Raw genomic sequence first — 10,506 nt, forward strand, 5'->3', positions numbered from 1 at the left:
TGAAGCTGTCATTTGGTTACAAATTATACCAAAGGAAAAATTACCTTTGACATGTTTTTTCAAAAAAATCTAGTTTGGGAATCTTCTAGGGTAAATTAGCAGAAATTTGTGCAACAAAGCCAACTACTCACAAACATCAAGACTATAGCGAGAAAACCCCTTTTTCTCTACTTATTTAATATAGCCTGGTTAAGAATCAATTACTATCTTTCAACTTTACATATAGCAGTAGAAAAGCACATTAGCTTCTTTGAGTTTTTACTGGATAAATGGTCATTTTATTTCAAAGACTATCTCATGAGATGATTTATATCATGACATAAAAAATAGAAGGGATTTGCTGTTCAGTGTGAGACTTTTCTTGTCATAAAACTTGAATGAAGATAAAAATACCTACTTGGTCTTTTTGTTTTTATCATTATTAGAACTACTAGTACTAGGTGGCCTGGAATGTCTGTCTGCTTGTGCTGAGTCAGGGAAGCTGAGCTCTACCACTTTAATCGAAGACTGGGAACCAGTAGGACTGAAGCTCCTAGTTGACCTAGGGGAAAAAACGAATGTCATAAATTTAATACAAAGTTTATATTTAATATAGACCCCTTTTATCATTCGCAAGAGATACTACAATTCAATAAGTAGAGCTTAAAATACATGTTAGCAAAGTCTAAAGGTATTAATACCAAAACCTTTTTTAAAAGAACATAGCTTCTATAGATAGATCATAAATATGTTTCTATATGAGAAAAATGTTTTCAACTACCGTTTCTTAAGAGTTGGAACCATTAAGCAAGTATTAATAGCATGTTAATGCTGAAATCTCTCAATGAACTAATAAAATGTAGCTCTTGCTTATAGGAGACTAGAAGTTCTAAACCTAGGATCATCAAGAAATTTGTCCACAAAGCACTAGTGTTGAAAGTGTCCCTAGTGATAGATTCAGGACACTATTAAATTGATTGCAGAGGCAAAAAAAAAGTTAATACTTTTAGCAAAATAAAATTAAATCCTGATTATATACAATTTCACAAATGCAGCTTTAGTAAAAAATCATACTCCACAGATCTGTACATCTAAGTTGTTAAAGTTTTAAAACGATTTTTCTCCAACTTGGTCCACTCCAAATCCTAGCTGTACCCCTCAAATCTCACCTGCTTTATCCTAAAATAGTTGTTAATCATGGCCTGTCGGCCAATTTAGAAGTAATGACATCAGAAGTGTTTCTAGCAGAGCACCAGTGGTTCACATCTGTCATCCTAGCTACTCTGGACACTGAAATCTGAAGATCTCATGCCAGCCCAGACAGGAAAGGCCATGACACTTGGCTCAAGTGCCAATCCTTGAGCAAAAAAGCCAAGGCACAGTGTCCAGGCTGAGTTCAAGTCCAGTACTGGCACCAAAAAAAAAGTGTTCCTACTTATAATTACATGGTGCTGGAATAGAGAGCTGGGCAGAGGAAAGGCTGGCAGTGTGTGGGCTGGGCAGCTGTAGGATTAGTTGGGTTCATTTAGCAGCTGCTACAAGCTACAATGTTTTTACACCCTCCACTTACCTTCCTGATCGCAGGGAAGACTGTGAAGAGGACCTAGAACTATGAAGACTGCGTTTACTAGTTGTAGGGAATTCCAACCCATTCTGAAAGAATAAATAACAGCAATCATTAGTTCTGTATTTTCAAGGCAAGTGCTCTACCACTGAGCCACCTTCCCAGCCCCTGGTTCTGTATTTTCAAAGAAAAACATTCTTTTAGTTAGATTTTATGACAAAAACATCAACAGTTATTTTCATCAAATGTTTAAGAAATAGTAGGGCTGGGGATATAACTGAAAGCCAGAGCACTTGTGCAAAGCCTGTGTGAAGTTCAGTTTCCAGCACCAAAGAAACACAAACACACACATTACGACGGGGTACTGCATGTGTTACCTGCTGAAAGTATGTTTGGAGGACAACTTGGAGATCAGCATTTTTTTCTGCTATCTCAATTAACATTTCATCAATGTCCTTGTGAAACTGTTTTGTTTCACGAAATTTAATATCTTGTTCCTCTAGAGTTTCATCTTGTGTTTGCTTCAAGAGACGGATATCTTTTATGAGTTTCTCACACTGTAGGAAAAAGTAGTCAATTATTAAATAGACCTCTGTTTCTGATTGTTTGCAGATAAGGATATGAGTTTATGATTTGAGATTTCAAAAAGTGTACACATTTACAGGTCAGGTTTTTTTTTAATATATATATCATTACCTGTTTAGTGACTCTCTCTAATTTTGGCTTCTGTTCCTCAGTATCTTTACGTAGTTGGAGCAAATAATCTTGCTTCCCTGACAATTTTTCCTTGGCAGTTTTTGTTAAATGTTCTACAACTTCTGAAGTATTTTCCATGCTCTGTAGAAAAGAAAGTATTAATATACTTACTGGTTAGAACAAAAAAAAATGACAGTGTTAGCTATTTGTCAAGTATTCAGTTAATCTAAATTCTTTGTTTTTAGTTACATGTATTTTATTGGTCAATAATAAGTATAGTGGTCTTGTGGACTTTATTTTTTATATAGTCCCCCAGAAAACTTATTTTGGTACTTGAAAAAAATAAAGAATATGAAACAGGCACTAGTGGCTCAAGCCTGTAATGCTAGCTTCTCAAGAGGCTGAGATCTGAGGACTTCCAGCCAGGGCAGAAAAGTCTGTGAGACTCTTTTATCTCCAATTAACCAGCCAAAAACCAGAAGTGGAACACTGGCTCAAGTGGTAAAAACACCAGCCTTGAGCAAAAACAGGCCAAGTGAGAGAACGAGTTCAAATCCTAGTACCAGTATACACGCACACACACACACGCACACACACACGCACACACACACACACGCGCACACACACACACACACACACAAATGTACTGGACTATTGAAATCAAATAATTTTCAGAAATTCAAAAGTCATATCTCTTCCTTCTGTTTTTTTAAATCATTTAGGTCTTGTTTACAAAGCATGTTTACATCTCTCAGTAATTTGCTTTAGTAACTAATTTCTACTTGAATATTTCTTGTCTTTTAACCCTTTTGTCAGTACGAAGGCTTTTAAGGCCTCACACTTGCCAGCCATGTGCTCTACATCTTGAGCCACACCTTGATCTTGTTTCTTTTCTGCCAAATCCTCAATTAAAAATAACAAGTTTACATAAAAAATGAAAATCTTGGGGCTGGGAAGTTGGTTCAGTGATAGAGTGCTTGCCTTGCATGCATGAGGCCTTGGGTTCGATTCCTCAGCACCACATAAGCAGAAAAAAGCTGGAAGTGGTGCTGTGGCTCAAGTGGTAGGGCACTAGTCTTGAGCTGAAGAGCTGAGGGACAGCGCCCAGACCCAGAGTTCAGGCCCCATGAAGGACAAAAAAAAAAAAAAAAAATCTTTTGTACAGTTAATAGAGATCCTTTTGAAAAGTTAAAAGACAATCAACTGGGGGAAAATCTGCAATATTCAAAGGAGTGGTAGCCATAACATTTAAAGTTCCTTGGTGGGGTGCCTATGGCTCATGCCTGTATTCTAGCTACTCAGGAGGCTGAAATTTAAGGATCCTAGTTTAAAGCCAGCCTGGGCAGGAAAGTATATAAGACTATTATCTCCAATACACCACCTAACCCAGAAGTGAAGTTATGGCTCACTTGGTAGAGCACTTGCCTTGAGCAAAAGAAGCTCAGGGACAGTGCCCAGGTGCTGAGTTCAAACTGCACACCCCAGGACTGGCAAAAAATTAAAAATAATTAAAATTGTTAAAAAAATCTCCACAAAATGAACAATAAAGAGAAAAAAATAAAAGGACACAGAGGGTCACTTCATTCTTGGAAGGTACATTTATGTAGTAAACACAGATGCATTATCTCACTATTATTCAGAGGCATGCAAATGAGGAGTTACCAGTATGTATTCATCAAACTAGCACAACTAGAACAGTCTGCTCCCACCTAGTGTTAATGAAGAGGAGAAAAGGTCACATTTGTGCAAAATGATGGGATGTGAATTGGTACAATGCTCATCAAAATTAAATGTCTGCAAACTGTATGACCCAGCAATTCAATTTAAAAATAACTTTTAAAAAAACTTTTGCTTGAAAAGGTCAGATAATGTGATGTTAGGAAAATGAACCCTTAGATATGTATGTAAATGTTATTTTTTCTTTCATGCATTTGTTTCTAACACATTTATAAGATTATTTCCTTGTTGCTTTGTATGTCCCTCCCCCACAGTATAACCCCTGCTTTCACTATATTTGATGTCGGTATAATTTGTGGAGGAGATGGGGAAAAAAAAGTCGTTTAAAGATACAGGTGGACCCGTTGCAACAATGAGAAGTACAAGTTGTCATGTCGAAAAAGAACTTTACAACTTTGGTGGGGGGGGGGGGATTGGGTGGGGGGGGGGGGGGGGGGAGGCTGGGAAGGGATGTGAAGGGTAAACAAAGGAGGAGGCTGCAATGCTTGATAAGAAATGTACTCATTATCTTGCCCATGTAATTGTAACCCCTCTGTACAGTATGTTCACAAATAAAATAAAATAAATTAAAAAAAAAGAAATGAACTGATTACTTATGTAATTGTAACCACTCTTTACAGTATGTTCACAAAAAAATAAATTAATTAAATTAAAAGATAAAAAGAAAAACAACTTTTTGTGTGTGCTCAAAATGTGACAGCATTTTTTCCCTCTATTTTTGGAAGTATGGGACCTGATACTTGGTAGGCAAGTGCTCTACTACTGAGGTATCCCTCCAGCCCTTTTTTATTTTTACATATAGTGCCTTGTATTTTTACTTGGGGCTGACCTCAGATTGTGCTCTCCAAGTTATGCTTCTTGCATAGCTTGAAACACAGGCCTGCAGTACCGTGCTCAGCTTATTGTGTAAGATGCCATCTCTCTTACTTTTTGTCTGAGTTGACCTGGAACCATGACCTTCCTGATCTCCCAGTTGCTCGCCAACCTCCCCAGTAGACAGAATTACAAGCAGAGCTATTGCACCCAGCTAAACTTTTTAAGGGACCAATCGTAATGTGATCTTAAGGAATTAAACTACGAATCTTAAGGAATGTATTAAATAGTAGATAGGCCATTATAAGGCAGTTGTGAGTCATCAACTAATAACACATAACTGTTGATACTGAGCATTATTAAAGAATTTTAATTGATTTACTCACTGTTTCATTCACTTTGGTAAGGGATATGAGATGCATATCTCTTACTATTTTCCTGAAAAGGCTCCAAAAAGACTGCTTTCTTTGTGCAAGAGTAAAAAATAAGTAGTAAGAATAACAAATAAAAGAATACAGAGGGGCTAAAAGGCAATGATATAGATTGTTGACTTTTATTGGCAGTTTATTATTAAGAAGCTTACGGAATTTACCTGGATGTCTTCTTCAATTTCTCTGATTTGTCTTTGTTTGTATCGATATTTTTCATCAGCAATTCTTTTTTGTTCTTCTAGTTTAATTTTTAGCCCATATTCATCACCTTCAATTCAGAGAATTTTAGTTTGATTTTGATATGCTATATATATAAAATATAAGGTATTACATATATTACATTTCCTAACTTTTTGTTATTAAAGGTTAAATTCATTATATCTACTTAAAAAACAGTATGAGCATGTAGTAACTTTTTTTGTTGTTTTTGCTTTTTGTTTTTGTCAATGGTTAGGCTTGAACTCTGGGCCTGGGTACTGTCCCTGAGCTCTTTTGCTCAAGACTACCACTCTACCACTTGAGACACAGCTCCACTTCTGGCTTTTTTGATGGTTAATTAGAGATAAGAATCTCACAGACTTTCCTGCCTGGAAAGGCTGGCTTTAAACCATGATCCTCAGATCTCAGCCTCCTGAGTAGCTAGGATTACAGGCATAAGCCACTAGCACCTAGCAAATCATACTGTGTTCACTCTGTGCTTTTTTTTTTTTTTTGCCAGTCCTAGGTCTTGAACTCATAGCCTGGACACTGTCCCTGAACTTCTCTTGCTCAAGGCTAGCACTCTACCACTTCAGCCACAGCACCACTTCCAGCTTCTTCTGTTTATGTGGTATTGAGGAATCAAACCCAGGGCTTCATTCATGCTAGGCAAGCACACTGCTACCATATTTCCAGCCCTGTAGTAACTTTTTAGTCAACACAAAGTAGCAATATGCTACAAATTTTTTTCAGATTGAAGTTAATTCCATAGAGAATGATGTCATATACCACAGATCTAATAAGGGAAATAATACATTAGCAGAATAATTACAAAAAGGGGAAGGAAAGGAAAGATGTTTGATTTTTCTGACACAATCAAACATGGCACATTCTTTATAATTCAGTGTTTTTCTTTTTTTGGGGGGGGGGTCCGGTCGTGGGGCCTGAACTCTTAGCCTGGGTGCTGTCCTTCAGCTCTTCAGCTCAAGGCTAGCACTCTACCACTTGAGCCACAGCGCCACTTCTGGCTTTTTTCTTCTGCTTATGTGGTGCTGAGGAATCGAACCCAGGGCCTTAAGCATCCAAGGCGAGCGCTCTACCACTGAGCCACTTCCCAGCCCCAATTCAGTGGGTTTTTTCTTAACTAAATAAACTTCACTGCATATATTTCTTTGACTCCTACATACTAGTTGGTGTCACTTTTTTAAAAGACTGTTTGTAATGATCATTGCAGTTGGTCAGAACTTGCAGAGTGTTTTCGAGGGCATAAATTTCCTTTTCTGCTTTGTTGATCTGAGCATCCAAACTGTCACCTTCCCTTTGAAGTTCTTCTTTTTCTTGAGCAGCCTGAACAGAAGAGAAGGGAATCACTTAAGGTACTAACTCACAGGGAGTCAACCCACAACTAAAGTCTGGCTGTTTCCGGTCTCTTTTTCTCCCACCACACTATTTCAAGTGAAATGGCCGTTTAACTAGGCCATAGAACCTAGCTGGAGGAAGCAAATCCCCAGGTATTAGCCTTGAAAGGTTATTCTTGTTGACAGTGCTGTCAGTCTGTCTGTCTGTCTGCTGCCTAGCTGCTGTGCAGGATGCAACTAGTTCTTGCCCATGCTCCTGGACAGGTTGTTTTGCATTACCACAACCCAGAAGCCCTGGCTGAGTGACTCAAGACTGAAACCTGAAACTGAGAAACATGAACTTTTCCACCTAGAGTGTTGATGTGGGGATATTTTGTCATAGAAATGGAAGTTTGGCTCAAAGGCAACATTTGTTAAGGAAATGTGTCTAATTCACTTCCTGAAGAATAATGATACTAATGTTATTGTAAAATGTTAGAAACTGAAGTGTTTCTAACAAACCTATTTCTCACAGAGCACATTCTAGTGTAAAACAAGTGTCCAGTGGTTGAATAAAACTGCTTTTAACTGAAATTGATTTTATGGAAGCTTATAGTATGTTCATGCTATATCTGCTGACCTGGAACCTGAGAAGTTCTTAGAATCATTTGAGAACTCTGGAGAGCCTGCCTACTGAGTTATCTTGGTTAAAAGAGAGAGAAGAAATTTTTCTTCTCAGCATTTATAGCATTTGATGTTTTCTAGCCCCATCTATTTGCAATCCATTTTAAAGACTGTGGGAGGTAAAACAACCTAGAAAATGAGTGTTTTGGATAAACCTTGGTTGCCTTTTACTTCTCTCCAAGATCTGAAATGAGAATGTTCCTGAACCTCTTGCTTTAATACCCGATTTCAACTCCACATGCTATTAACGCCACTTCCCTTCTCAATCAATTTGATAGCTGCCTAGCTTTATTATTATTAATAATTAATTAAGATAAGTTCTTGCAAAATGGCTTTCCCAAGCTGGCCTCAAACTGATATTCTCCTTGATCTAAGTCTCCTAATTTGGTAGGATTACAAGTATGAGCCACTGCACTTGCCTTGGAAATGTTTTAGGATTTTTGAGCATTTAAAAGCATTTTCAAATGATTGCCTAATTAATATGACCTAATAAAAATAAACTGAAGACATTAAAATATGCCCAAGTATAGACCTAAAAATATGTTGAAGAATGGTCATCCAGGCAATACTGGTTCATGCCTATAATCCTAGCTACTCAGGAGGCTGAGATCTGAGGATCTTGGTTTGAGGCCAGTCAGGCAGGCATACAAGTCCTCACCTAGTTGAACTAGGGGCATGGCTCAAGAAGTAAAGCACCAGTCATGAACAAGAAAACCAAGCAACAGCATGGAGCCCTGGGTTCAAGCCTTGATAACCGGAAAGTAAAACCTAGTTAATTGGAATGACCTTAAAGAAGAAGGGCTTTAGGGAAAGTAAGCAAATTTTGAAAGCCAGAAAGGAGTGCCTTCTCCAGCTCATGGAGATCTTTTTCAATGTCTGAATTTTTTTTTGGGGGGGGGCGGGTAGGGAGGTGGGAGTACTAAAGTTTAAGCTCAGAGCTTTGAGTTACTTACATAGGCACTCTACTGCCACTTGAGCCATGCCTCCAGCCCTTTTTTGTCAGTCATGGATCTTGAACTCTGGGCCTGGATGCTGTTCCTGAGCTCTTCAACTCAACGCTAACACTCTACCACTTGAGCCACAGTGCTACTTCCGGTTTTCTGGTTGGAGGTAAGAGTCTCACGGACTTCCCTGCCAAGGCTGGCTTTGAGCCACGATCCACAGATCTCAGGTTCCTGAATAGCTAGGATTGAATGTGTGAGCCACCAGCACCTGGTTTCCAGCCCTTTTTTACTCTGGTTATTTCTGAGATTATGGTTCCACTTTTAGCTAACAGTCTGACCATGAGCATCCTATGTATGCTTACTACCACAACTGAGAAACAGTAGGTACATGCCATCACACTCAGCTTTTCTTTTAAAGTGGGGGCTCATGAACTTTTTGCCCAGGCAAGCTGGCCAATCAGGCCAATTGTCCTGATCTCAACTTCCCAGGTAGCTTGAATTACAGACATGAGCTTCCACCATAGGGCCTTTTTCATCTTTTTGCTAGCATAGTTGTACAGCATGGGATGATTCACTTTGGTAGATCCATGTATACAATATATTTCGATCATATTCACCTCCTACTACTCTTTCTCATCCCTCTTACATGCAATTATTATCTTACTTGCGATTTCAAAAAGGGTTTCATTATGACTTTGCATGCAAAATAAGTTGATCATATTCTCCTTCCTCTTTACCCTCCCACAGTTCCCTGAAATAGTCCCCCATTTAGGTCCACTTCCTTTACTTTAGATGTAGCTTCTGCACATGTGAGAAAATAGGCAATATTTGAGTATGCCTTATTCACTTAACCATCATATTATCTCCATCTCCATTCATTTTTCTGCCAAATGACATAATTTGTTCTCGATGTCATGGCTAAGAATGCTACGCATGTCTTCATTGGCCATTCATACTTGTTTTGTGAACTGTCCAACTCACTTGCCTCAAGGATTGGGAGTTCATAAAACTAACAGTGCTTCAGGCAATGAATTCTAAGAAATGGAAACAAGAGGTCTTTTTCTTTGTTGCTATTTTTGTTTTCCTTTATTTTTGTCTTGTTTGTTCATTTATATGCCTTTGGGCCAGTAAAGGGAGGCACAGAAATGGTAGGACAGAGGGTGAACAAATGCAGCAGTGATGCTCACTAGACACAACGTTAAAAATGAACTATACAACTTGTGGGTGGGTGTGGAGCACATAGGCAGCAAAGATGGCGCTGGGAGGGGGTTGAGTGGGCAGAGCCTAATTTACTGTAGAGCACATGGGCAGCCAAGATGGCTCTAGGAGAGAGTAGAGTGGGCAGAGCCCAATTGATCTTCTGATCAATGCCTAACCAGCCCGTGAAGGCTCAGGTGAATGATAGGGTGTGACCTTGACAGTGATTGGTTCCTCTTCCTCCCTTACCATACCACCCACCCTTTGTGTCTTTAAAAAGGGGCTGCTCTCTGTTAATAAACGAGTTTTCTACCTGCTGGATTTGGCTCCCTGCTGTGTCTGATTGTCTCCTGGGCTGAGGGAGGCTAGGGAATGGGCGAGCGCTGCACTTACCTTTCCTCGGACCCCGTCCGTCTTTTGTGGGACAGACGAAGACCCAACAGGTGGGGACAGGAGAGGAAAACTGGGAGAGAGGGAAGGATTCAAAAAGAAATGTACTCTTTACCTGGCTTATGTAACTGTAACCCCTCTGTACATCACCTTTATAATAAAAATAACAAATTTTAAAAAATAATACTGTTTCAGTACAACTGTTTTAGTCCCTTGTCAAGTGCAATAGGTAATGGCTTTAAGCAAATTAAATAAGTTGCTTTGTTTTAGGAGGAAGATGTCAGGTTCATTTTTAAAATCCAGAGAATCTAGGCACTGGTGGTTCACACTTGTAATCCTAGTTACTCAGGAGGCTGAGATCCAAGGATCCCAGTTCAAAGGCAACCTAGTCAGAAAAGTCCATGAGATGCTTATCTCCAAAAACAACCAAAAAAGCCTGAAGTGGAGTAGAGCTGTAGATCAAAACTAGAGTGCTGGCTTGGAGCAAAAGAAGCTCTGGGACAGTACCAGACCCTGAGTTCAATCCCCAAGAACCA

At 39.0% G+C, this 10,506-nt stretch overlaps 1 protein-coding gene across 1 annotated transcript in view; it reads right to left on the reverse strand.

The window, feature by feature from the left end:
* Positions 1-399: 399 nt before the first annotated feature.
* Positions 400-10,506, reverse strand: part of Ccdc39 (coiled-coil domain containing 39) — a gene marked incomplete at its 3' end in the record, with an annotated part of 59,025 nt that continues 48,918 nt past the window's right edge. Inside the window, exons 15-20 of the mRNA XM_013033675.1 lie at positions 6,606-6,765; positions 5,382-5,488; positions 2,240-2,380; positions 1,921-2,100; positions 1,550-1,632; positions 400-541 (exon numbers count right to left, since the gene is read on the reverse strand). Of these exons, the coding sequence (XP_012889129.1) occupies positions 400-541; positions 1,550-1,632; positions 1,921-2,100; positions 2,240-2,380; positions 5,382-5,488; positions 6,606-6,765 (813 nt within the window). The remainder of the gene's footprint in view (positions 542-1,549; positions 1,633-1,920; positions 2,101-2,239; positions 2,381-5,381; positions 5,489-6,605; positions 6,766-10,506) is intronic.

The sequence above is a fragment of the Dipodomys ordii genome, unplaced genomic scaffold, assembly GCF_000151885.1.
Source record: "Dipodomys ordii isolate 6190 unplaced genomic scaffold, Dord_2.0 Scaffold175, whole genome shotgun sequence".
Taxonomy (NCBI): Eukaryota; Metazoa; Chordata; class Mammalia; order Rodentia; family Heteromyidae; genus Dipodomys; species Dipodomys ordii.